We start from the raw sequence: 27,862 nt of genomic DNA, 5'->3' as shown, positions 1-27,862 counted from the left end.
TAATGTCATTAAACCCTTTAAAACCTGGGCTGTTCCTTGCCATTTGGGCTTGATTGCTAGGGAATGGCCATCACACAGAGGGACTCACTCTTCCCAAAAGGCGCTGGAGGTATCAGTCCTCAGCTGTCCTACCCCAGTATCAGGGGGAATACAAGGGCTTTTCCCTCTTCATGCATGGATGTGACTGCCGTGATCTGCTCAGACCCCCAGCATCATGCCAATTTCTCAACTGAGTCAGGAAGAATTTGCTTTCCTTCCATCAGGTTACTTTGAGAGAAGCTTGTCTTGTTTATTTAAAGCTATAGACTGAGAAAAAGTCAACAGGCATGTGGATCCAGCCAGTATGGACTACTGGCTTTCCAAAGGCTTTCAACAAGTTCCTTACCAAAGTCTGCCAGGGAAACTGAGTATCTATATGTTGGGACAGAAGGTCCTGGTGAGGCTAAATGATGAGTTAAGAGGGAGCAAGCAGAGGGCCAAAGCGGTTGGTTTGTGAAATGTAGTCCTGCAGGATCTAATCTGCAGGATTTCATGGTTGGACTTCATGATCTTGGAGGTCTTTTTCAACCTAAGTGATTCTATTCTGGGAACTACAGGCCAGTCAGTCTCACCTCTGTGCCTGGCAAGATCATGGAGCAGATCCTCCTGGAAACTCTGCTAAGACTCATGGAAAATAAGGAGGTGACTGGTGGCAGCTAGCATGGCTTCACTACAGGCAAATAGTGCCCAACAAATCTGGTGGCTTTCTACAGCGGGGTTACAGCATTGTCCCCCTGTGCTCTGCTCTCATGAGACCCCACCTGGGGCCCTGCACCCAGCCCTGGGGCCCCGAAGAAGGACATGGAAATACTAGAACAAGTCCAGAGGAGGACCACAAAGATAATCAAGGAGCTGGAGCACCTCTCCTACAAGGACAGGCTGAAAGAGCTTTTAACTTCTTTCCCAACACAGATGCTCCAAGGACTCTGACGAACTGCTGGTATTCAGGACAACACAATACTGAAACAAGATCTGTATCACACAGAACAATTTAACAACTGCAAGAATACATGCCAAGCACTGATGCTTGCATAATTTCTGACATACTCAATTAACGTCGTTAACTTTGTTAATTGAGCATGTCTTCTGAGCTGTTACCTTTTTAAATCAAGGCTGCTGCAGACTGAATTTCCAGTCTAGCAAGTGCCAGGTTCAAATGCAATGATAGGAGCTGGCCCTTCACAAAGCCACAGCACCCAACACATCCCACTGCAAGGCCATCTAAGACTTTGGGTTCGGAAAGCAACAGGAGAACCTTGTAGAAGAAAAATTAATTAAAAGCTATACAAAAGGCTAATGCAAAAAATCCTAGCCCTTCAACAATAATCCCCTGCTTGAAGACCAATTACTTGATTTTATTAAATAGCCACACAGTAAGAGCTGTGCACAAACTGTTCAGCAGTACCTCAGAAAAATAACACTTGCTTCAAACCCTTTCTGAAAATAACTTTGTTAAGAAAAAAATCCCCCACTGTAAAGACCACATGCCATCAGCTCAAACCTCCTTTTTTCCTCTGTCTCCCAGTAAAAATCTCCTTACTGAACTAACTTGAAAAAAGCCCTAAATGCAAGTTAATCTCTGTACAAATCTTCCTTTTCCAGTTACGGAAGCAAACAAGGGCGGGGGGGGGAGAAAGCCATATGCCTTTACAAACATCCGCTGCTATCAGATCTAGTAGCAGAACTCAGCTCTGACCTGGCAGGTATTCCAGACAATGAAAACGCCTCTTCAAAAACTATCAGAATATACACAATTCAGAAATCAAGTTTTCTACTTACTAGACCACAAAGACAGGCAGAACACGAGTGCTACCGGTGCATGTGGGGATCACATCTCCCTTTTTTTCTTGCTGCAGTACAAAGAGGTTCCAGTTCCCATTCGTCAAAGGAACATAAAAACCAGACAGGACTTTTGCAGTGAAACCCACTTCTGCAACACGCAAGAAAAGCATGGCCTCACCAGCACATGGTGACACAGATGATGAACGCTTGGCTGGCCTCAATATGACAAATTCACAGGACGAAGAAGGGTGGGAGAAAAAAAAATCTCCCTAAAATCATGAAGTTATGAGCTCTCACTGGACAATTACTGTCACCATACGTTGGTAGGCTTTACCAGTACACACTGCTTGCATTTGTAAATAGTTCATTTTTTTTTGTCCATAACTGACTACCCTTTGCTGAGGCAAGAAGAAAAGAGAGACCCTCACTCCAGTCCACTAAGGTCAGGCTGGTCCCATTTCAAGACTCTGAGCATCAGGAGGCATAACCTGTAACTTCAAGCCCAAGAAAGCAAGTATTCAACAACTGGCAGAAAAACTATTATTTCTGTCATACTAGCAGCTACAAACTAGCAGTAGATTATACTAACTCTTTGAAAAGTTAGGCAATTAACAAAATGAATGTTTAATACATAATAATTTTTTTTAAAAGACAGTATGTGTACGGGGGTGTTACTGTTTTTTTTTTCCGAAAAGCAAGTCAGACATGGTTAGAGTCACTTTATATCTGTTCCTATGACTATACAGGTATGTTAAACAAAACAGCATCAATCGTTTTCTATTTCAAACTGTCTTACAGACTAATACTTCTGAGAAATGAAGAAAGAGTCTTTGGTCAAAGATTATGTCAGTCCAGTCACAGCACGTTTATGAAAGTGTTGCATCCTCAGTACACGAGCATTGCAGGCAAAGCTTCATTTTTATGTACAGCTAATCAGAGAATTAACAAATTAAGTAACTAATGGATACTCAATAATAAGGATCTGTTGCTAAATACCTACAAGAAAGGACAGGTTAGAAAGTACCGCATGATGTATGTTTGCAATTCTTCTTTATCAAATCAACAGCTTCGATTTCTTATTGAGTGGGTCATAATGTCTACAAAAATAATACTGCAGCAGATTCTGGACAGCACAAAAATGTGTGTAATGTTCACTGCACTTCAAAACACAAGACATTTCTACACATTTTGCGCAGTACAGTAGTGTCTGTGAAAAGCTTGTCAGGAAGCTATCGCTGTGTTTTTTTTTAAATCAGGGCTCCAGGAAACGAGAATTAGTTTTCACTCACCTCAAAATGAGGAAGTAAAAAGCTAATTAAGATATTTTAATAGTAATCACTCAGCAATGTGAAGATTCAAAATAACCAGAGACACCAGTGCAAGTAATAGCAACTTACCAAATGTATTTGAAGCAGAACACAGCCACGATGCTACAGATCACATTATTATTATTGCTGATAAAACAGATGAAGAAAGTGTGCAGTTTTATTTCACAGCACTAAAAATCCAAAATGAGTTCTCAAAATGCATCCAGTTAGTCCCACATTATCACGAATTCATGTCGCATACAGCGATTAGGCAGCTCCATGCTTACCAGAATTACAGTAACAGTACTTAAAAAGAAGGAAAAATGAGTTTGCCAGAAACATTAGTAAAGCTTTAGACATACAGCAAAATTAAATATATTTCAAATGCATTCAATGCCAGTGTCCAAGAACACTGTCAGTATTTTTCATAAATGAAAGGTTCCAGTTTGAGTAAAGTTACAAACGGAGTCTTCACTGGAGGACTGACTCGAGGTGTTCTGTCAGAGATGCGTGAGGGAAGAGAAAGCATCGTTTTCCATGCAGGGCTTTTTCAGGATGTGGTAACTTGCGGTGCCATTAGATGTGGTAGCCTCTTCACACCCTGCTCACTGAGCTAGTGCCAACTTTAAGGAAATACTTTGATCTGTTTTAGTTTTCCTTTTTAGACATACACATGTATTTTTGGTTGTTTTGCTCTGTGTGTGTGTTTTGAGTTTTTTTGTGTTTTTTTTTAATAACAGGGTCATCCTGAAGTCACATCCCTAGCAGTGCGAATTAGTCACATGGACAAGTGCCTAGCACATATACACAGGTCCAAACACTCCTGTTGCTACAGTTGTGCCAAGTTTCCACATTCAGCCTCTAGTTATGCCAGCTGAGTGAGTCAGTGCAGCCTGTAAATACAGACCCGTACAAACCAAATGGCACATGTTTCTCCTCAGTTAATTGGTGATAGCCACTGAAGATACATCCATTATGCAAGAGATACAGTGGACCTGTACTCCTAGGCAAAATAGGGAACAGCCTCTGAAGAGTCATCTGTGAAGTCCCTTGCCCAATATTTATTTATCATACTATCAACTTTAATGCAGAAGCGAATGATGTTTCACTACAGAAGGGATTATTTGGTTCTTCCACCTTGTCTGGCACATGATAGAAAAAGAAAAAAAAGAAGAAAAAAAAGAGGGTAATGTATTCTTCCTCTGCAAAGAAGGCAGCCTTATCTTTTAACAAATAGGATGGGTAAAATCAATCCAACACAAAACCGACAAATGTAAATTTTCCATTCATCTCCGGCAGTCAGGCTTTCATCCCTTCTGTTCTCAGCATGACTCATCACAGAATAGGATGACTCATCCACAAAAAATTGTTCAAAGGTGAATTTTCTCAATCTTACATCTGCTATTTACCAAACTTTACTGCCTTTAAACAAGGTTTATTCTTTGTAGCTTGCCTCAAACATTGTCCTGCAATAAAGTTCAAAATTACTGTGGCAGATGCCTCTTATGATCAATTGACTCAGTCTCAAAGCAGGATCATGCTAAAAAGGAGACACATAAAGCTGATATAAAACAGCAGTAAAACTTTTATGCTGCTGCTGACAATTATCCTGACCTACATTCCTATGTGTGTTTAAGTACTGATTTCCTCCCTAGCCATTCACCTATTTCAGAAACAGATCCACAGAGCTAAAATACACAAGTATTTTACCAGGATATTTATGCTAAAATATTCACCATTTTTTATGAGTATCTTCAGTGAGCAGAACCACGGTCTCCATAGAAGTCAGTGCACTAACAAAACAGGTTTCTGTGTCACACTGTAAGGAGAGCCCCTAACTTAAGTTACGACAGCAAAAACAGATGAAAAAAGTCATCACAATCATTTCACTGGTAAAATGATACTCTAAAAAACAGGTTTTCAATTGTTCCTTAACTTACAGATATGTAAACTCAGATTTTTTTGTTTGTTTGTTTAATACGGCTACATAAAAACAAGTGACAGAAGCCTAAATCCTCTAGGAAAAAAAACAAACAAACAAACAACAAAAAAAAAAAACCACTGCAGACTTAATTTCTAAATTGTGAACCATTCCAGGTTTCTTTCTCTCTCTCTCTCTTTTTTTTTTTTTTTTCAACAGTTAAGCTCTCAGTTCTGCAGGTGAGGCTACCCTGAAGTAAATGAGGGTATAAATGTTTATATTGCATACAATACCCTGCTGTAACCACTTATGCCACCCCTCCACCCCCCCCTCCCCAGTGAACACAGCAAACTACCCCTCACTTTATGGGCTGAGCTCTGGAGCACTCGTTATAGGGTGCAAGTGCTCATTGCAGGAGCACCATAAAACCACACCCTCATTTGTTTTGGGACAGCTTGTTCACCCAGCTGTTCCCTTAGGGACAATGAAGGGATTTTAACTTGTCTTGCTTTTTTTATTTCAGGCATTTCTGGACAATTATCTTCGTTATTCCTTTTTCTGCTTTACTGTAGTACTCTAAAATACTCTATATTTTTCAGCAGCAAGTAAACCTGCTTTAAGTGCAGAGACTCTCAAAGATCACTGGTACCTTTATGCAATTCACGTCTTTAAAACCAGCTTTATTTCAAGAACAAGCTGGCATATCAAATATAGAAGGCCTATGTAAGTGATACCAGGTTCAGTGCTTTAATGCTAGCAGAACTCAGGTCTCAGACAGATACCTTTCAAAGTCAGAAGCTTGCCCAGATTTGGGGTTAGCTATAATCCTGTTTCAAGCAGGATGGCCTGGAGACCTCCAGAAGTCCCTTCCAGCCAGAGGCTCTAAGAAAACTGCCAGCATATGAGGAGGACCGAGATGTTCAAACCCCTAACAGAGCCTACCCTGAATGCCCCAGCCCAAACATTTAACACAAGGAATTGATAGTGTCAAGTAAAAGGAAACACCAGACAGCTGGAGAACAACTGCTGCATATCCTGGAGCACTTCAAAGGAAAAGTGGCTATTTCCCACTCCCTCTCTCTTCCCCAGCTCCTTCTTGTTGAGAACTTACCTACCCTGCTGGCTAACTTGCTATGCTGGATGGGTCGATGAGGACTTTAAGAACTGTAAATCGTTGGCCCTTTTCAGGCAGATAATGCACACAGGAACACAGCAAGTCCTCCTGCTTTTAGTCCCCAACTGAGATGTTCACGTGGTGCTGTCCAGGGAGAAGTTGGTCAGCTGTGGAGAAGGAGTTTGTACCCTCTCCCTCCTAGAGGCTCAGGAAAAGGAACAAAAATGCTCACAGATTTGGATTATTTCATGCCTGACATAGGAAAACAACAGCTAACAAACAAGGCAATGCAAAGCAATACTGAATCAGTTCAAGCACCTTCAGCTCTGACAAAATAAAATATTGTCCCAGCTCTTAAATCTATCTACAGCACATTCATAAGAGGAATGACCTAGGAAATTACTTATTCGTACACATAAACATACCGGTAGGCTTCATCTTGCATCACATTTGTTACAAATACTCAGTGACATTCCCGTTACAGAATTTGCTTTTGTACTTTTGCTTATGTAATAAACAAACAGTGCATTCAGCTGACCAAGACAACCCAGGGAAGTAACGGCTATCAAATCTGCAAGTTTAGAAAGTCCACACAGCAGCAGCAAATCATAGAAAGTGCTTGTTCGCAACTTCTGTTGAAGAGAACTGGGAGCGATTTCCAAAACATCCACTCCATTTCATTCCCTCAAAGTTCGTCAATGGCAGTAATATTAACCTTTGGCAACTCACACACTTCTTTGAAGTGACAGTTTTGAAGGATGTCCTTGTAATAGTCCTTGAAGTCTGCGTAAGTAGAGATGGTTTCATTTGAGTGATGAAACGGCATCAGCTTTTCATTCAACAACATCTGCACTTGATACTCCTCTTTAGAGGTTTTCACTTGATCACAGTGGTAAAGCACAAATACCAGGTTGGCTGCATAAGGCACAATCCGGCCAGTGCGAAATTTCCGATGCGCTTGCCTGATGTAATTGTTTGCCCTGAGAGGCTCGTCATCTTTGAAGAAACCCATAAGAGCAAGCAGTGGCTGAAGTGTCTCTGCATGCCCAACTTGTACAATCAAAGGTGAAGAAATGGGTTTTGAACTAATAAAAGAAAAAACAAAAAGAGCAAAGGATCAGCAAGAACCTGTGCTTCAAAACAAATGTACCAACACCACAGCTGTCAGCAGCAAAGGCTTAAAGAAGCAGACTTTGAACTTGTTTTACTCCAATGCGCGATAAGAACCTGTTCGAGAATTTCAGTACACTACAGGCTTTTTTTTTTTTTTTAAATAAAAGTACCTGAGCTCTCTAACCTATGTTTTGACCCACATTAAGCTATTGGATCTTACACAGAATGTAGAAATTTGCAATAAACGCAATTAGGTTTCCCATCAGGGATTTAGAGAAGGGCAGTGAATCTGGAAGGCTTTGTTAACACGCAAAACAAACCTAGCCCTTCATCTGATGCGGCTGGAGTGTCTGTCTACTGTCAGCACACAGGAAGGCTCGAGGACATCCCGTTACTCAAAATTTCCTTAGCACAGATCCATTGTGAACATGTGTAACCATTCTCCCATCACAGGCTGCTTGGAAAAACTGCCTGAGATTTTACTTTATTTTACCCAAATAAGCACAACAGGTTTAAAAGATTTGCTTTAATACAAGCCCGTGACTAAAATCTAACATCTTTTCCTAGGATGCTGAGGTGCGTTTAATAGGAATAATTAGTCAGTAGGGTTTTTTTTTGTTATTCCCTGGCAAACGAGACACAAAAAGTAACCAAATGACAAAATATAATGAACTATGAAGAGAGCTCATCCACAAAGACAAATGATTTATTACTGAAACACAGTATTTTTCTTTAACTATTCTAAATACTTAAAGTGATTAAGATTTTTTTCAAGTCTTTTTAATAAGCTTCTTCCGAAATTAATCCTAGGTGTGGTGAAGAGAAGCCCATGGATTATCATCACTTCAGACCTGGAAAGTTTCAAGGGTTTTAGCATTAATTTTGCTAGATTTGAGGAGTAAAAGCTTTTCTGATTGCTGTCATACAGGGTAAGTGACAATTCAGTTTCAAGCTGAAAATTACACCTAAGCACAAACTTATCCGCAGATTAATTACAGTAAACCCCCACTTCCCTCTGACGTAACCACAACCCGCTGATTGCCTGCACGGCAAACAAATTAGTGCCTTAACACGCAAGCTGCTTTTCTCCCTGGCGCACCAACACTGGCACAGGACTTGAAATAGAGTTTTTCTTGCCTGTCTCGATGACCACCAACGCATATCGTGCTAAAACAAGAATCATGCTTTAACAACATACTGACAGTTGTTTTTCCCTGTAATACAGTTCAACTCTTTGGAAGGTATCTCAGTTTACAGGTGGCTAGCATACCACTGGTTGGAAGGAAAAAAAAAAGTTTCCCTCCACAATTTATTAGTGCCATTCATAAGCAGGTCTACTGCTATTGCTGATTCTTGGGAATACTTGCTCACCAAAAGGATTCCACTCCCTTAGCACACAGGCCAGCAAATTAAGATGATGATTCAAACCACTAACACAAGCTAACAAAAAGGCAGTTTGTTAGACAAGATGTTCCGCGCTGTTCAACCAAAGGACAGGTAAGAGCTGACTTGCAGCATGAGGAAGCATCAGCAAAGATGAACATCTGCCCTGTGCTGCAGAGAAGGACGATGGCTTTTTGGAGCCATCTCCAAGCGGCCCTGGGAAGCGCAGGTCACTGGCTCTAGCATGTGTAAATACTCATTTAGCTTTCGTGAGACAAAAGGTGACATTTGGCAGCGCTCCTGCTCACCAGCTGCCAGTGAAGTCCACCCACAGATGAGGCACATCTTGATTGGCCTGGAAAGGAGGTGTTTCCTCTGCTCGAAGCCAAAGCCTGAAGCAACTGAAAAATGTTTAACCAGGGGGGCTTACCTGCAGATAAGAACTCTGACCAGACTGGCAGGACTTCAGGATGGGCTCTGTGTGACCTGCTCAGTAGAGCCATGGTGTTTGTGCAGTGTGAAACACACCTTGCACAGCCCTGCTCCCTGGCCACCCTTCTGCCTATCTTCCTTAGACATGCACATACGTCAATGCACATACTCATCCCTTAGGCACAGCCTTTCAGAAAAAAAAAAAAAAAAAAGGAAGAAAATGCAGAAGCCTGCCTGTTTCCCGTTCAAAAGAAGCGTTACAACCACAGAAGGTTTTTCACCCTGTCTCTTTGCTACATGAAAAAGCGTCCACTCACTGAAGCCCCTCTTCCATCTCCTCCAGAACCAGAGGTCCTGCCTGCATTTCTCCCCTTTTCATTCACGACCCTCCCCTCTGACTACTTCATTTTCAACTTGTAAAGCTTTCGTATCCTTCAATCCCTTTCTCCTTCCTTCTTCCTCCTTTCTTTGTTCTCTCCTGTTGCTCATTTGACCAGTCCACTTATATCCCCCCACTCCACACACATCTTTAGGGAAGTCTTACTAGTTTTTAGGATGCATTCACATCCCTCCTGTCAGTCAGTGAACGAGAACAGCAACCAAAAATGCATGCCTAGAGAAGACAGAAGGATATTCCTCTGGCCTCCTACAATTTCCAGTTCAGAAGACTGGGCCAGATCTGCAATTTTCAAGTCCAGTGGGTCTGATAAGATCCTCCTACAATTCTCCCTAGTGAGAACTATTTGCCTTATCTTGTTTTTATCTTGAATAAATGTGCTGCATTTGCAATGCCACTTAACTTCTCACCTCTTTTTCCCAGTCATTTACAACATGCTGAGCAGCCCAGATATCCTTGCAGATATATCTCCACCGGTGACCTGCCTCTCCCAGTAAAATCGATCATCTATCCCTACCCTCCATTTCTTGCATTTTTATTTTTCTTTTGTACCCATGTAAAGACCTTCCCCCTTAGCTCCAGGCTGCTTGATTTCTTTGGGTAAGGAAACCATTGAAATATTTTTTGGAAATCTAGACTGTACCTCCCGGGTCACCCTGTTGGTATGCTTGCTGATCCTTCCCCAGAGCTCCAAGAGATGTTTTCTTTTCAAAGAACCATACTGACACTACTCCGGTACATCAAGGTGCCTATTCATGCTAGCCTCAAGTGTTATTTCCATTAGATTGGCCTATGATTCTGATTCTCTCCTGGAAATGCTTCTTCATTTACCCTTTATTTATTGGTTTTTAAATCATCACACCTGCCAGCCCCCAGAAGCTTCTTGGTTGAAACCACTGCACACTGGCTGTCATTTCAGCCATTTTGTCCCACTTCTCTTAGCACTCTTGGGTGAATACCACACGGCTCTGGCAACTTGGTACAGCTGCATTGCGTCCCAGCAGCACACCCTTAGACACGTGCCTGTTTCTAAGTGTAGTGGTTCCTATCTCAGAGTTTACTAAGCAAGGAAGCTAATAATGTACATATGCTGCTGAAGTCTCCAAAACAAGTGTTACTGTTATGTAGGCATTGCTGACTCCACCAGGACTGGATTTCACACATACACACCCCCAAACATCAGACATGCTAAGAAAAATGCATTTAATGCTGTGGCCAGCCATGCTGGCTTTACAGCAAGATTTGGTGTTACTTTCCAGTTGATGCTGTCAGCAATTCTAGAATGAGAGTAAATCACAAAAACGTGGGTAGCTTCTTGTTTCATTTTGTGTTTTTTTTAAACCAAAACAGTGAAACATACACTTCCGAAACAGCAAAACAAGTTATAACATACATACTTACACATAGTTGCACACATCAGAGTGAAGTTTTAAAGAACAAGGAAAGAAAAACTCACGAAGACAAAACATGGAACAAACAAGGCAGTAATGCTCACTGTAACTCAAGATTTTATTTCAACTCTTCACCTTCTGAAATCCTCATGCTGAAAGGTCACAGCACTTGGGAGGTGAAGCAAACTTCTCCCATTGACAGCCATCCCAGCATATTATTTTTTTTTATAGGGATTGAAGCTATTTCCTTATATTATACAATCCTGTGATTTCAAGAGCCTCTTCATCACAGCGTAGTTGACAACCTCCTTGGTTTCTCACCAGCACTGGATATTTGATTTCTGTCTAGGACTACTCAAGCACTCCCTGTTCAATCTCTGTGGTCATGACTCCAGTTCAGACTGAGGTTTCGTACTAACTAATGATAACAATAAAAATCACCATCAAGGTTAAAACACAAACAGTAATATTTTTAATTACGGTGAAATCAGTAAAGATTGCCTCTTTGGAACATGTGCAAAGGTTATTATTGCCCAGACATTTCTGATAAAGTCCAAACGGGAGCCCACAACGCAATCAGTACAACACTGATAAATTTAAACAGTAGCACAAGCTAATAAAATTCTGAAGGCCTGAGATCTCCACACTCAATATTCTTTATGAACAACTAATTACTCAGTATCACTTAACAGTGGCAGACAAAGTTCTTTGCATCATACTCAAGTAACTGCTAATGATACTCCATGCCACTTTTTCCCCCCCCTTACTGCAGTAGTCAATGACTTGGGAAAGCACACTGACCAGTAGAAAAAAAAATCTCCAAAGTTTCCAACTTTCAAGTGAGATGAAGAGACTGCACGTAAAACTTTGCAATAAAATATTTAGAAGTTGTCTCAAGGTCATTGCTGGAGATAGGTTTCATATTCATTTTACGAGGAACTTCCAGCAGAGCACAAGTAGCTCTCACTGGGCAGAACAGGAGCAGAGGTCATTCATGAGATGTGGGGACTTCAGCTACTGAACTGCCCTCGCTGTAACCTTTGAAGTCTGACCACAGCTGAAAATGAAGAAGTTACTGAATGCTCATCAGTACAATCCTGAAAACTAAGTTTAGCCATGGAAAAAAAGAGCCCTGTGGAGAAGCATGGATATGGGATTTATCATTCAGGCAACTTCCAGTTCTCCTTCTTCATGGCAGACTTGGGGGTAACCCTGAATCTTGTGCCTCAGCACACCCATCCTCAACACTAGATTGTTCCTACTCTTTTAGGACTACTGAAGGACCTTAGGTATGGAAGAAATGACCTTTCTTTTAAGCAAAGTTTCTTTCCTAAACACTAACATGACTTTTGGCTAGAAGCAACCCAAACCCCAAGAGATAGTGGGATAAGAAGAAACATTTCCTGCAGCAACACTTACCTGGCCAACCTTAAAAACCTCATGTAAAAATTCCCCTAGTAACTTCAAAGAAGAGTTTTAACAACCATTGAACAAGAAATCTTAGACCACGTTCTGTCCTTATCTCCACCCCAACACAAAAGTGAGGATGAAGGACTCAAACCCCTGTATTTTAAGCTACGGGATGAATTCTCAACCCCTACCACCTTCCTCAGTGATTTATTTCTGGAAAAAAAACAGCAGGAGGAACCCTAAATCTGCAAGTGAACAGAAGAGACCAGGGAATGCTGGGGCAGTGGTGAGACTCAGAAGCAGCAGAAATACTCAGAGGTGTTGCTCTGAGTGGTATTACCAGTTGGGAGAAGAAGAAAAATCTGTTAAATGGTATTAAGCCCTCCTGTGTCAAAACTTCACCTTAAATAGTAGAACAGACTGCTGTGCTCCTTCATTTTCAGAATCAGTACCAACACAATATGCCCTCGCAAACACTGACAAGATGAACATTTTCTTCTTGTCCAGCAAGAACGTACACGAGCTCCTTCATAGCAAAGGCAAGCTTGAGAAGCTGACAAGAATACTCAAAACTCATTTAAAATCCTCATTAAAAAGCAACAGCCCATATCTAGTTCCACAAGAGCTAATCACCCAAAGCTACCTAAGCTTCACTGTGTTTAACATCATAGCTTCTGTAGTTTCAAATGCTCCTTTCCAAATGAACTCACCTCTCACCTTCTTAAGGACCTCTGAGATTAAATGCATTATGGTATCAGCAGCATACTGATGCTAAATATTTTTATGTTAATTGCCAAGGAGTTTTTTTTTTTCCTTGTTTTTGAATTCCTTAGATAAAAGGCTATGACTATAAAAATGCTGAGTTATCTTTTTAGAGCAATTCTGAGTATGCAAATATTAGGCAATTAATCTGAGATTAATATTTGAAAGGCATAAGCAATACTTTAAATGCCTAGGTCCAGGCAGATGGATGAAGAGATGCTTTCACAGGGAAAGTCCCCTGGACTACCCCAGGATCTGGGAGAAGTCAGCAACCATGCACACGCTTCAGAAATCCTGGCATAGGGATGCTGTGAACACACTGCACGCACCTACGGAGACTTTCACGTCTCCACCTGCTTTCCCCAAAAGCACCCCTTAAGCATGTCAGAAGCCCTGTCTTTGAAAGACGAAGCGATAAAAAAAAACATGCAATATGGTATGAAGTGCCAAGGCCAAGCTATTAGAGACATTCTTGTTTTATTAGTGAACATTATCCCATTTCTTTGGTTTTCTGAAAATGAAAGCAAGAGCTGAGTATTTTTCAGGTCCCCTAACGTAAGCTGTACAGTCTATCCACCTGTAGAGCTGCCATGCTGTTGTGTGAAAAGAACATCTTATTTGAGCAACGCATTCACCCAGCACATACGCGTATTCTCAAGTCAAGCAACTCTGTTTTAGTAAGGTACATGTTCACCGACACCTCTGAGCTGGCTCTGCAAGGGCCACCTTGCACCCGACAGCTGCCCCAGCTCATGACGTGCACTTCAAATAATGCAAATACCACGGCTGAAATGTTATGTTTGTGTGCCGCAGCCCTTTGCCACTGGGTGGGTGACTGAACACACTAGTTTACAGCCACCACCAAGGGCTGCAGGACCTCCTGAACCTGCTGATGCAGCCAGAGAGTAGAGCGCCTGCACTGCAGAAACACACAGCACTAAACAAGAGTCTTACTGAAAGAAGTCACTGAACAATTTGGACCCAAGCAACGTGTTTTTGTTTTTTTTTTCAAATGCAGGTATAGTTTCCACTGAATACATGGAAACTTTTTGTTCTGTTCCCTTCCTATATACTATAAAAAACAGTTGTGAACAGATAATGGTTTTCAGATCACATACTGAATTGGTTTATACTGAATCATCATTTTGAAAGGAGCAATTAAGGCACAGTATTTACTACTAGATGACTACAGGAAAGTTATCATTCCTGTTGTGAACTGACCTGCAGAGAGGGAGGGAAGTAACAGAGAAAAATAAAAGCTATCAATAAATTGTTAAATTAAGCTGTTTACATTATGGCTCGGCCTGGTATAACTACAAAGATCACCTTCAATCTTGAACTAAGTTCAAACACAGATATATATATATATATATATATATATATATATGTATATACACACACACATTTAAATACCTAGAACCTGGGTAGTTTTGGAGGAAACCACCAAATATTTAGCAACGTGTGCAAAAGCTTAGTATTTTGAAGCATTAGCCACATACTGTAAACACTGAGATGGCTCCAGAAAGCGTACCCCCCAGTTTGAAGAGCCTTCTAGAAATCCATTTGGACGGTACAGATAGTAACAGGTATTTTACGTTCTCCTTTGGAGCAAGAAAGGCAAACATTTAATATCTGAAGCTAGAAGAAAAAGTATAAAACAGCTTTAGTGAATAGCTGATGATCTGGTAATAAAACTTAGTAAAACCAGGAAACACAAAAGACCTAGCTAATGCATTCTAATGCTGCAAATGTTAGACTGTTAGTTACTTTACCCTTGAATGATTAAGTTAAGCTTTTCTTTGTGGAAGTGTGGTGAAAATGTACTTCATCTGGCCTCTTAGTAGCTCTTGTATTATCTGTGCAGATCTCTGCCAAAAAAGGACTAGCTTTATTAAATTATTTTCTTAGATGGATATGCTGTAACCTCCCATATAACTAAACTAGAAATGAAAGTCTTTCCCTTTGTCCAACAGCTGTTTAGCCCTTAGCCTGAGACAGAGTACTAAGGAATTCCAGTTATGGTAGCTGTTGCTATTACAGAAATTGTTCCTTAACTCATGATAACTACCCGGCAGCTGCCTAGTTCTGGCCCAGGAGTAATTATGTTAGGTGCTAGTGAACCGCTGCTCTTGCCATTCCCGCAGCCGGCTGGTAGATGCGGTGCCATGCCCTGGATTATGGTGCCGCTTGGGAAAACACCACGTGAGGAGCTGTCAAAGTGACGTGTGAGCACCGCACAGCAGAACCCATTTAGAAGGAAGAGTGAAATACTGCCAGAGCAGAATTGGTGAGCCTGTGGTTGTCGTGTAGAAAATGAAGAAAGAGGCAGATGCCCAGCCTATCCCTGAGCAGCCGGTACCCCTCCCGTCCCCCAGCCAGCCACCCCACATTAACTGTCCAGCATGGTACGGAATACCCCTTTGGCCAGCTGGGGTCAGCTGTCCTGCTTCTGTCCCCTCCCAGCTCCTGCTGCACCCCCAGCCTCCTCGCTGGCAGGGCAGTGTGAGAAGCTGAAAAGTACTTGACTCAGTGTAAGCACTGCTCTGCAACAGCTAAAACAAGTAGGAGGCATTTCTTCTCAGAAAGAGCAGGCATTGGATGGGTTGCCCAGGGAAGTGGTGGCGTCACTGTCCCTGGGGGTGTTCAAGGAAAGGTTGGACCTGGTGCGTAGGGACATCCTTTAGTCGGTGACATTGGTAGCAGGGTGATGGTTGGACCAGATGGTCTTGAAGGTCTTTTCCAACCTTAATGATTCTATGTTACACTGATGAGAGGCTAGAGCCTGAGCTGGAAAACTTCATATGGAATGTGTGGAACAAGGTAGATGAGGCTGAAATTCGCTAGGTTCTGCTGTTTTGCCACCTAACCGTACCCATAAAAGTGGCCTAGAAGAAAGCTGGAGAGGGCCTCTATCAGGGAGTGTAGCCATGGAACCAGGAATAATGGCTGTGAACAAATGGAGGGGAGATTTAGATGAGATGTGATGTGAGGAAGAAATTCTTCACTCGGAGCACAAAGCGCACATGGGAATTAGGGCTGAAGATGCACCTTGCTTCTGGTCTTTTCCGTAAAGAATAGAATGAAATTGCCTAAAAAGCAGTATTAAAAATAAACCCAGGGCACAGGATGGGAGGTGCAGGACAGTCCCTGTGGCCAAGGGGCAGCCTTTCTTTCTGGCAAGCCAAATGGCCCAGGGAAGCCAGCCCCAGAAAAGGGGCCCTCAGCCCCCCAACCCTCCTCCTTGTCCACGTGAGGGCATCTTCCAGGCCGCTCCCAACACAGCCGCCTTTGGCCACGCGTGGGCCACTCCACACAGGCAATGTGGAGGCTTGCTGAGGTCACAGTGGCCACCACTTTGCTGCGGCCCTATAAAACAGGCCCCCTGCAGCTGGCCCAGCACTCGCTGAGCATCTAGGCCCTCTGACTGCCAGCCTGTGCGGCAGGAGGAAGACTAGAAGAGCAAGGCGAGCAGCAGGCCTCCTTGGTGTGCGAGGACAGCGATGCCGTCTGGTGAAGCACCAAGAAGGAATGCACCTGAGCAGAAGGAGATGTGTCGTGGGCAGAGGGATAGCGCTGGTGGCACAAGAGACACCAGTGCCCAAGGGACCTCTGGCGCCCAGCCCACAGACACATACAGGCGGTACCATTGGCACCGCAACGATGTGGGGAACAGGCCGGCCCCTCACACACCCAGCGCCAGGGGGCCTGGGCCTTACCATAGGAGCAACGGTGACATGGGGCGAAGGCGGGAGCATCAGGCAGACAGCCGCGGGGAGCAGAGGCGTGCCCATAGTCCGGAGCACAGTGCGGGACCCAGTAATGGCCATAAACGAGAGGGCAGCGTCGGACCCATGCATGAAAATCAAGCCGACAGTGGCGTGGGACCGAGGTGTGGGACTGGACGACCCCCTGGTTCGGCACCCTGGCCTGAGAACATTCCGGACAGAAGGCATCCCGTTTGGGCAGTCCCGGACAAGGACTGGCTTAGCCTTCTGCCCAGCACCGTGGAGCCCATGGAGCTGGATCCACCAGATGTGGAGGAACAGATGGAAGTGGATCCACCTCTGCCAGAACAGGCCTGGGACTACTGCGGCATGTCTTTGTGCTCTGCCATCCGAGAGCACCAACAGCATCGCAGGAGTGCCTGGCGAGCCCCCTGCTCGTTGCTCGGCTCCATCGCAAGCATTAGCTTGGAGCCACCAAACACCACGGACATCCCGCAGGCTTGCCTGCAAGATGTCCCAGCAATAAACAGCTCTTGCCGATTCTCAGGGGTTGTGTGAGTGCTTCTTTTTTGGGGTGGAATGGGCTAAAGTTGTGCCAGGGGAGGTTTAGGTTGGATATTAGGAAGAACTTCTTTACTGAAAGGGTTGTTAGGCATTGGAATGGGCTGCCCAGGGAAGTGGTTGAGTCACCATCCCTGGAGGTCTTGAAAAGACGTTTAGATGTAGAGCTTAGTGATCTGGTTTAGTGGAGGACTTGTTAGTGTTAGGTCAGAGGTTGGGCTAGGTGATGTTGGAGGTCTCTTCCAACCTGGGTGATTCTTTGATATGCAAAGTATACCACAACCAACTTTTCAAACCCTCCCTTGCTCAATTGTGTAGCTACTGAGGTTGCTACATTTGTCTAAGATTAGCAGCTTCATATTGCAGTAACTACCAAAACACTGATTTCTCACCAACACGTACAGGTCCTATTGGCAGAGCAGTACACACACCTTCTAGACTACTGTGAAGCTTGGCTAACAGATTGAAAAGTTGCTGGGGCAATCAAGAGGGACAGAGGAGATTCAGGGTATGGTTATTCCTACCATCAGCACCATGCTAGGAGGGAAAATCTTAACAGGTTTTGGGCTTTAACTATCCACAACTTGCACAACTGATGCTGAGTTGAGAACGTATCAAACACTTGAGGAATGCTCCAAAGCAACAGCAACAAAATGCTTCTCTCCTAATTACTATTTTGACGTTCTGCACCTATCCTAAAGGGTGTGGGTCTCCAGATGCTGCTCTTCACTGGTTGGATACATGCTGGGGCCCACAGATGTGCCACAAGGAACTCAAAGCTTCTTCCAAGGCAAGGAGATACTCACTGATCACTCCTCTTTATACCATTGTCAAAGCCCTCCCCAGAACCACAGCTCTGGCAAATAGAACAAATAACTCCAAAAAAACACCGTCTGGTTAAGAGCAGCCTTGCACGGATTCTTACACAGCAGCACAACAGCAAGTGGGCATGAACATATGCATTGCTACCTGGCAGTTTTGCAGGTACAACACCTTCTACTTATAATGAGGAGTAGGGACACTTTCAGTAAGGCTCCAGAAGGGGAAAAAAAACAACAGGTTAGGGAAGAATATTACCCCATGGGCTTCTTTGCCACATAGCTGCATAGCCTGATTGGGTTTTTTGTGTAACAGGCAGGCTTGGGAAGAATTCAGTTCTTCTCTCTTCACAAAAACAAAGTGCTTTATGGACTCAGACAACTGCTCAATTATGCCATTTCAGCACAACTCACCTGGTTTAAAGTTACAGTCAACTCCTATGATACAACTTTTTTTTTTTTTAATTAAGATGATTTTTAAGGAATAGAGCCCCTGACCTCACCCTAGAAACGTGACTACTACATTTCCTTACAGACAGGCGAAAAGGTATGGAGGAATGTCATCCTGAAAGACCCTATTGCAATGGTGGTAAGGTCTTGAGGAAAAGATGTTTTCCACCAAAGAATTAACCTTTACTGGACATTTACATTCTATTGCTACTGAGGATGCAGAAGAATAGGGTCCCTGCATGAGTGTGCTGACAGTAGGTGGTCACTAGTACAACTATCAGTAAACGCAGCATCAGGCCCCAGCTCCTGAGCACAGACAGGTACTGCAGTATCTTTCCAATGGCCCTCTGGATGGGGACAGTTGACAAGAGTAAGTCTACAGTGAAAATCCTTTCACAGCCTTCACAGCCACTTTGCTGTACAGCAAGACCTACACAGTGGAGAATACTGGTGGTTTAAAACAGCTGTTCTCTTGGAATATATATGATATTAAAGATCCTCAAATGTCCAAAACTTTTTCGCTGCAAACTGATGGTGGGACTTATTAGCCACAGATATTTATTAGTACTGCAGATGCCTTCACATGAAAAGTATCCCTAAAAGACTGGCAAGTAGGATAAAAGTCAGATAACGCTGTGCATCTGAAATGACGCTAGATATTCAAATCCAAGACACTGAAGTTGTAACTCAGGTGGCTCAGCAAATGCCAACTCTCTGATGGTCTTATAGTCAAAATCTCGAAAATTGGAGAGATTTTCGTAATTTTCTTAAGGGTAGACTAATCACCAGCAGATGTTTTCTCCAGAAGAAAGAAGAGTGAGCTTTAACAAGGTGACAAATTAGGCAAATAACTTGAAGGCTGGTGAACAATCAGATTGCAAGGTCAAGAAAAGTTTCATGGAAGAAACAGGGTTACAGTAAAAACTTTCTTTTTAATTCAGCTGTGACTAGGAATGAAAACAGGACAAAACTACTAAAAATAAGTATTTGAAGTATGCAATAAAATGCAGAGCTGCCAGCACCATTCTCCACTGACAAAACTAGAGCAGACTGGCAAATTCACATGCTCTAACTTCTTGCTGGAACAGAAATGCTCCCCCTTCTGCTTCTGGATAGCCCAAATTAAACTTTTCAGAAAGACGGGAGAACCTGGAGCAAAGATAAGGTTCTGGAAGTAAAATTATTCTTACAGTTGCAGAACAAAACAGAGTTAAAATCAGTGTTTGACACAGCTAAATGAGACAACATTTCATCACCACACAGGTTCTTTTTCTGAGTAATAAAGTGCTGCAGATGTATTTAACCTGTTGCGCTGTACCACTAAAAATAAAAAGCAACCGGCACATGCACAACCAAGTATTTTCTACTGTTAAAAATGCAGGCATAATTTTCATTTCTATGGTTTCTTGTTCTCAGCCGTACTCTCAAATTGCTGCAGGATCCTGGATAAGTCTCTTTCCTTAGGTGAAAAAGCATTAATTGCAACTCTACTCTTTAGACCACAAGAGATACAAGCTGTTCTCCATTGGCGGTGACAGATTGTCCATATAATTTTAAGTGCACAGGCTATCCAATTCAGATCAAGTCTTCAGTGTTTTAAGACTGCCACCTGATGTCATGGGATGGGGTTACATGCTCCTTCTGTACAAGGCACTGCGGAAGTTTTCAGTTACCACTTAGGAAGGGATCCAGTAAACAGACTGCTCACCAAGCTTTGAATTCTGCAAGATTTTTAGGGTTCCCATTCATTACACACACACAAACTCTCTACCTGCTTCCCTCTGGGGCAGCAACACAACAAAGAGACTGACATGCCGTGACTGAGCTTGTGCAGCCAAAGCCGAAATGCAGGAGGAAACTGTCTGTCCTTTAGTATGCTGCCTCTAACGCCTGCTCGTCCCCCAGGCTCTGCTCTTGTAATTTAGGGACTGCTAATCTACTTCTCAATAAATCACAGGTGCAATGGATTTTGTCAACTACGACTTTTTCTTAAATATTAGTATTATTAATCTAACAGGGATATCTTATACACAGTTAAAACGCACACAGCTCCTTTATAGTCAATGTAATTTAAGGATTGAAAGGCTGTCAGTGTTCAAGGAGTAAATACACTAAAAGCAAACAAAACCGATTGTTCTCCTCACACGAGTCAAGCTATGTTAAGAAGTTATTTTTCACTTTTCAGAAAGGCGGAAGGGTCTTAAGGGTTTTGCTTGTCTGCTTTTCTTTTAACCTGCACTTCATCTTCTTATTCCCAGTTCTTACCTTCTGTCTTCATAGAGGCAGAGACACAGCATACGACAGAGGCAATCACAGCAGTGTGCCTGTCAATCTGTTCGCAGTTGGATGCTAATGACCTGCGGCCTAATGCATCTTTTATTTAGCTCCCTAGTAGGCTGAAGAAAGGACGCAGGGAAGGTTTATTTAAAGGGCAATCTAGCATAACCACAGCTTTGACTCTACCACTATCAAAACGAGAGGGATCACTGACTGACAGCCTTGGATTTCCAAATGCCAACGCAATCATTTGAAAGCACAATGTCTTAAGCCAGCTTGGCCGCAGAGGGGTTGCCATCACCAGCCACTTCCTGCTGCCCACCTTTCCCCCACAGCAACTAGTCCCCAAAACCAACCTTATTTCATGCTTGCAACTGCTGCATTTTAACCCGTTCATGGCAAAATGAACAGGGTTGTCTCCTTTGTGCTGGCTGGTGCGCAGCACAGCGCTGATTCAGAAAGGTAGAGGGCCACATGCTGCCCTCCTCAGCCCTCACCTCTAGCCGTGGACAGCCCCTTCCTGGCACTCACATAACCATTAGAGCAGGATCAAGGAACCAACAAGGATGCTAGCATTGAAAAAGCCTGCATGTAGATCTCAAAAGGCACATTTTCAATTCCCGCTTTACTAAGCTGATACTCTGTTAAAAAGGACACCTCAGTTGGATTTTCTATGTGAATCCCAGAAAGTAATTAAGATAGATAGTACTTGGATTGTTTTGCTGAGAGAGAACTCCACTTTAGATCAAAGAAACCATGCTGTGTACAAAGCATGACTTCCACATTCCTGCAACTCCACAATCTGGTGATCAACACAGCACATCTCTCTGCATCCAACATGGAAGCACAGCAAAAAAGCCAAGCATGAGTTTGAGAATTATGCTTCAATTGACTTAATACATGGTTCTTCTATCACTGCTCACATCTAACTTGGACCCTCAGTCGGCAAACATCTGAAGGAACACAACTTCTTTGCAGTCCTCTCTGCTGCGAAATGATCAGCATCACAGAACACCCAGAGCAGCTTGCCCAGGACTATGCCATGGTGGCCTTTGAAGATCTCCAAGGAGGGAGAATCCACAACTGTATGGATCATTCCTCTACTCCAAAATGTCAATGATACTTGTAATTTCAATCTGACAACTGAAAGGAAAGAAAGTGCTTTCTAAAGTGTTATCAAGCAAAAAAATCCATACATACATCCTCAGACATCAGTTACTCATGCTTTTCTTTCTGAAATATATATATTAAAAAAATAGTATTTTTCTGCTGGGTATTACGTAGATCTACTTTAATATACTAAATTTAGAAGTAAAGTCCCGAGGATGCTAGGAATGCAAGAACTTCTGCTGCATATAACTAATATTTGCAATTCAAAGCTGAATTTGCTTATTATAAGTTACAGTTACTCATAAATTGATTCCTACAAACTATTTAAAGGTACAATATTTATACAATCTTGATATGTCCTCGATTTTATGTACTTTGGTAAACACTTACTTACCTACTGAGGTACTAATTCACGTGGTTGATCACTAAGCTATGAAATTTGTAACTCCTCTGTTTGAATGACAAGCATTCACACAGGTTGTAAATTAATTCTCATATGAAGGCATTGTATTTAAACCTAAAGCAGCTCTCAAAAAATATATTACTGGCACGTGAAAGCAAATGCAGGTAATTCTGTGACATAAACATCTCAAACTGTAATTGAAGCCTTTGTTTTCTACGCTGTTTTCTCCATGCCACAACAGATCGCTACTGCTGACTGATACCAGCTGACAGGACTAAACAATACAGAAAAACAGCACAGGCATCCCATCTTTAATTTGTAAGGAAGCATAAGGGCAGTTACACCCATGGCACTAGAAAGGCTTTTTTGAGGGCTGCACAACTTAGCGGAAGCAGTACCACTGCTATTCTTCCTCCACTGACACAGGATAACTGTTGTCAAATCATGTAACTACATGAATACAAACCACTTTGTCAGACCACCATCCTTTGAAGGTGCTTGTGGTATCTTTAAGTCTACTAATAGTTACTTGTAATGTCTAACATCTTCCTACACCTACAATGTTGCTCCCAAATGGCGGTTTTGCTGTAGAAGAATAAGGATGTGAAACCAAATATGCAAGAAAGAGTTCTTGGACTGGCTGGCTAAATCACCAGCTTTAGATTCATGCAACAACCCAAGGCATTTACAACAACTTCAGGACTGAAGAGTGTTTCTCCTGTTTCTACAAGGCACTGAGTATACCACCTGAAGTTTGCCCTTCTGTAGTTAAAAAGAAGCAGGCATGACAAAGGCTGGTTTGCTGTTACAGCTCAAGACTGGGGATTCTGCAACCAGTGGTTCTGCTCTAGAGTCACCAAGTGTTTGGACTGATTTGGTCTATTTATTTTTCTGTAATTACATTTAAGCATGTTTAATCTGAACAGAAAGCTTTAATAGTGCAAGAGATTCAAATCAAACACATGTAGAAAGAAAGATTTTCGCACCAAAGACCATAAATAGAGAAAACAGAATGTATCACGGGGACTTTTTCCAACACAGAGTCCTCCCATTTGCACCACAAATGTTTTTTAATGAAGACTTTTTGAACAGAAAGTTCATTGTTTTAACTCAATGGCCTCTCCTCAAACTGTGCAGGACACACAGAATACCATTGTCAGACACAGTAATTGGCTGTCCCTTGGAGGCCTGTGCAGATCAATAGGTTAAAATATGGAAATAAATTTGTTATGCACAAGAACATCAGTGGAAGAAAAAATATATATACTCTTTACAGTAATACTGCTCTATTAAGCATTTGATTTTCTCCATTACAAATTCTCCTAAACCAAACTCTCCTAACATCATTACGTTTGGAAATGTTTTACTTCTATTCGCATTAAATTTAACTCAGGATTGATCACAGAAAGCTTGCAGTCAACACAAAAGGCCTTTTTTTTTTTTTATTTACCTTTTGCTCTCTTCCACCGCTTTGTCCAACTGCTGGAAGATATCTTGGAATAAAATGCAGCTGGAGCGACTATTGATGTCATAGCCATATCCTCTCTTCCAGTATTGCTTCAGGTCATTCAAGTATTCCAGTACCTGAAGTTACACAGTTCACAAATTTTTACTACTGCACAAAGTAGAAAAAAAACACAACACAGAGCAATGACGCTACTGCACACTGAACGAAATAAACAATTCTTTGAAAAATAAAATAAAATAAAAAACAAGGTTCCAGCTCAAACTGTTTTTGCATGAAACCTGACACAATGATCAGACCAAAGAGCCACCAGATTCAGCATTTTGTGTGCAACCCTGCTCAGAATCAGGGCTACGGAAAATGGCACACACGTTTCCCCACACTGCAGTAATTTTTAGCCCAGGGCTTTAAGCAATTAGTTGGTTTTCTAGAAATTTAATAGACTTCAGTAGATTCTCCCCCACAGCAGCGCAATTTCCCTTTTCAGCATATCAAGTTTTAGCCTTAACAGTATCCTGCAGATTGGCTTCTAAATGTGGAAAAAAAAAAGTTTCATTGGAACCTCCTGCTAGCTTTATTTGTTACCTTTTAGTTACTGTACATGACAAGACAATCACTATCCACCACTGTAGCATTTCTGATTTGCAGTTGAAAATTTTATGAAGGTCAAAGATCCCCAGCTTAATTAATCATTCTTCAAATGGAAACAACTCCATTGCTTCAGTAGTTTGTCAGATTCTGTCCTCTTTGAGATGTGGGAGACCAAAACCACATACATCTCAAGAGAGAACTGCATCTTAGATTCATGTAAGAGCACATGAAGCTCTCCTTGTTTTTCTCTATTCCCTTTCTTATCAGCATTAAAATTCTTTTTAATTTTTATTCATTAACTCCATTGTAGCTGACCTGCCATTTTCATGTATTTACAGCACCAAAATTTCACTTCTAAGTGGCAAAAAATTGATCTGAGTACCTGCCACCTAAATGAAGTTTTATCTTCTTATCCCATTGCATCATTTTACACTGAACACCATCTGCCACTGTACTGCTGGGCAATTCAACCTTGCAGGGTCCATCTGCAAAGCTTTTCAAACACCCCATATTCTTAATATCCCAAGTAACTCTGTTTAATCAGCAAATTTTCCCACCTCTCTGCTAAGTTACTTATAGAAATAGTGAATGGGACAGGTCTCGGCACAAGTCCATGCTAACCCACCTCCTTTTTGAGAGGTGGCCACTTAACTCCTGACTCCATTGCCTACCCTTATGTCTACCTCACGTCTGTCTATGCAGAGGTCCTCCCTCTTCTCCAGGGCTGCTAAGCTTACTTTGGAGCCTCTGCAGGGACCTTACCACATGTTCCGGAGTGCTAAATAAACGTCATCGCCCTTAATCCCCATCTCTCTTGACCCAAAGAACTCTAAAAAGTAATCAGATACTTTTTTCAAAAAGGGGAATCCAAAGCAATTCATATTTATCCAAGTTCTACAAGCTTTATTGACAGGCATTAGGTTTCGAGATCTGATGGTCACCAAAACCAACTAGAAAGAAGTCTTAGAGGATCTGTAAGACCTCATTTGCTGTCCTCTAGAATTGAGGCATTTTATCATACGAAAGTATTATATGCAAAACACAGTTGTCCACAGCATTTCAGGTGTTACGGAAAAAAAGGCATTATATGAATTAAGTGCAATGGAAAAAAAAAAAAAAATTAACCAGGATGAATCAAAGCTGCACCAGTATTTAAGTCGGAATGAAGAAGGGTATTTCAGTCCTACTGTTAGATTGATCCAGAGTTCTTTGTAGACCAAAGAAGCTCTTCAATAGGTTGAAGAACAAGGGGCACAGAACTTACAACTTCTGACTTTGCAAAGGATCATATCTGAACATTAAGACATCTTTTGAAGGCTTCTCAAATCTCTCTCCCCTCTACATTCAGCACCTACCTTGGCATCCTCTTCACTGAAGAGCGAACACCATGGGGAGGTCACATTTTTTATAGCCAACTCATATGAGCAGGTGAGAAAAGCCACTTGAACAAGATCTGCAATAAATCCAAGAAACCAGCAAAAGATAAACCACCACTACAGAACTAGCAACTTTCTCCCAACTTTCCCCTAAAACTAGAGGTAATTACAAGTTAGTGATGAAAACAATCACCAGTCCAAAGGCCAAGCCCAACAAAAAAAAAAGTTTTCAACCGTTATTGTGCAGAAACCAAATTCAGACTGCAAGTCTTCACATTACATTTGGCAGGAGGGGGGAAAAAACAGAGCACATTCCACACCTAACACTGTACACCTGCTGATGTACATGCTATAGGTGTTGATTGCTGGTGTGTCCTTATCACCACAAAAGATGCAAGAGTGGGTGGAAAGTGTCTGCTTGATGCAGAGCAGTCTTTGGCTATCACTACTCAAGCTCTGCATTAATAGCTGAGTTTACATAGCAGAGCGCTGCAGCTTTGGGATTGCGTCTTTAGGGGGATGTTGGAAAGGAGAGCAGTATGCCTACTTCTGAGGGCTCCCCCATCATTTAACCACAGCAGGAAACCTGGCACTTCTTTTCTGGGCAAGTGAAGGTGCGATGTGGACGTACAGGTCCACCTTTTCCATGGGTTATTTGGGTGTTTGAATTGTAACCTGTTTTACAAAAGAAGCACTAAAAACATAACGTCATATCCCTTAAGATAAAGGTAAAGATGGTATCACCTGTACCATAGTAAGAAAGATATTTTGAATGGTGTTTTGACCATTGACTAACAAGCATTCGCTATTGCAACACTGACATACATTTCGTACACCTCACGCATTTCATTCCTCATCACTGCGACTAGCCTAGTTTAGTGCATATTTAAAGTTACCTACTCTGCATAACTACAAAGCATTTTGGAATTCTTTTCAGTCAGACTCAGCCCTGTAGTGACATGAAACAGGCACTCATTACCTGCGTTTAACTCCTCCACTGGCAAACACAAGGCACTTGCTACCTTTTCCAAAACCTTCCTCATCTCAGGCCCCTCTTTGAAGGCATTCACTTGGTGCATTGCTGTATCGTTCTCCTCCACGAAGGCTACGAACTTGTCGCAGTGATCGAAAAACCTCATCAAGGCGTCGTTCACTTCGATCTCCGACTCTGAAAGCAAAAACCCGTTCTCAGCGCAGCGCTCCTTCCCCTGGCAAGCGACCAGCGAAGGGGAGGCTGCGCTGGAGCGCCGGGGTCCCGCCGCCCACGAAGGGGCGGCTGGCGGAAGGCTGCGGGCGGCCGCGACACCCGACGGCCGCCGCTGTCCCCGAGGGGGCCGGGGCGCCGCCGCCTCCGCCCGGGGCCGGCCTCGCGGCTCCCTCAGCCCCGAGCGGGGCGGCGCGGGCCGCGGCGCCCCCCGGCCCCCCGCACCCCCGGCGCTCCGCGGGAGGCGGCGGGCGGGCTCACCGTCGCCGCCGAGGCTGAGGGAGGGCCCGAGGCCGCGGCGGAAGGCGGCGCTGCTCTGCAGGCAGCGGTGCTTGGAGCTGCTGGCCAGCGCCAGGCGGCGGCGGGCGGCGAAGAGCGCGGGGAAGCGGGCGGCGAGGCGGCGGGCCAGGTGCTCCATGTCGCGGCGGCCCTGCGGCGCCAGCCGCCCGTCGAGGCTCTCCTCGTACCACATCTGCCAGGCGGCCAGGGCGGCGGCGGCGGGGCAGGCGGCGGCGGCGGCGGCCGGGCGGCGGCGGAGGCGGCCGTGCAGCTCGGCCAGGCGGCGGATCTGCCCGGCCGTGGGGTAGCGGGTGCCGTGGCGGAGCAGGGCGCGGAGCTGCAGCGGGGCGCAGGCGGCGGGCAGCCGCGCCCCGGCGGCCACGGGCCCCAGGGACAGCGGGTCCTCCGCCAGGTGCGGGTTCACCTCCTCGTAGCGGGACTTGGTGCCGAAGTAGCCGCCGAGCCCCGCGCTCGCCGCCGCGGCCATCAGCAGCGGCAGGAGGCAGGCGGCAGCGCGGCGCGGCGCCATGGCGGCGGCTGCAGGAAGAGGAG

General features: G+C 43.5%; 1 protein-coding gene across 3 annotated transcripts; it reads right to left on the bottom strand.

Moving 5' to 3' along the window:
* Positions 1 to 3,207: 3,207 nt before the first annotated feature.
* Positions 3,208 to 27,862, bottom strand: MINPP1 (multiple inositol-polyphosphate phosphatase 1). 3 transcript variants are annotated; one of them, XR_005821529.1, is made up of 6 exons: positions 27,293 to 27,862; positions 26,807 to 26,995; positions 25,807 to 25,904; positions 23,846 to 23,979; positions 6,165 to 7,248; positions 3,208 to 4,668 (listed from the first exon to the last, which is right to left on the bottom strand). XR_005821529.1 is itself a non-coding variant. In XM_040563871.1 (5 exons), the coding sequence occupies exons 1-5, from the start codon at positions 27,837 to 27,839 to the stop codon at positions 6,849 to 6,851; spliced, it is 1,368 nt and encodes a 455-aa protein (XP_040419805.1). In that variant the 5' UTR covers positions 27,840 to 27,862; the 3' UTR covers positions 3,208 to 6,848. The 3 variants fall into 3 exon arrangements, 1 of the variants encoding a protein (XP_040419805.1); XR_005821530.1 differs by having other exon boundaries at positions 3,208 to 4,270; XM_040563871.1 differs by having other exon boundaries at positions 3,208 to 7,248.

The sequence above is a fragment of the Cygnus olor genome, chromosome 7 (genome assembly GCF_009769625.2).
Source record: "Cygnus olor isolate bCygOlo1 chromosome 7, bCygOlo1.pri.v2, whole genome shotgun sequence".
NCBI classification, from domain to species: Eukaryota; Metazoa; Chordata; class Aves; order Anseriformes; family Anatidae; genus Cygnus; species Cygnus olor.
Note: the sequence above shows the minus strand (reverse complement) of the source record. Positions and strands in the feature narration are given on the sequence as shown.

Bases quoted from the DNA above. Each gene is read 5' to 3' on its own strand.
- MINPP1 (XM_040563871.1), bottom strand. From the start codon at position 27,839: ATGGCGCCGCGCCGCGCTGCCGCCTGCCTCCTGCCGCTGCTGATGGCC. The intron at 23,980-25,806 runs GTAGGTGCTGAA...GTGTAACTTCAG, and splicing joins TCAGTGAAGAGGATGCCAAG to GTACTGGAATACTTGAATGA. The intron at 7,249-23,845 runs GTAAATAAAAAA...TTCTTTTATTAG, and splicing joins GCGGTGGAAGAGAGCAAAAG to TTCAAAACCCATTTCTTCAC.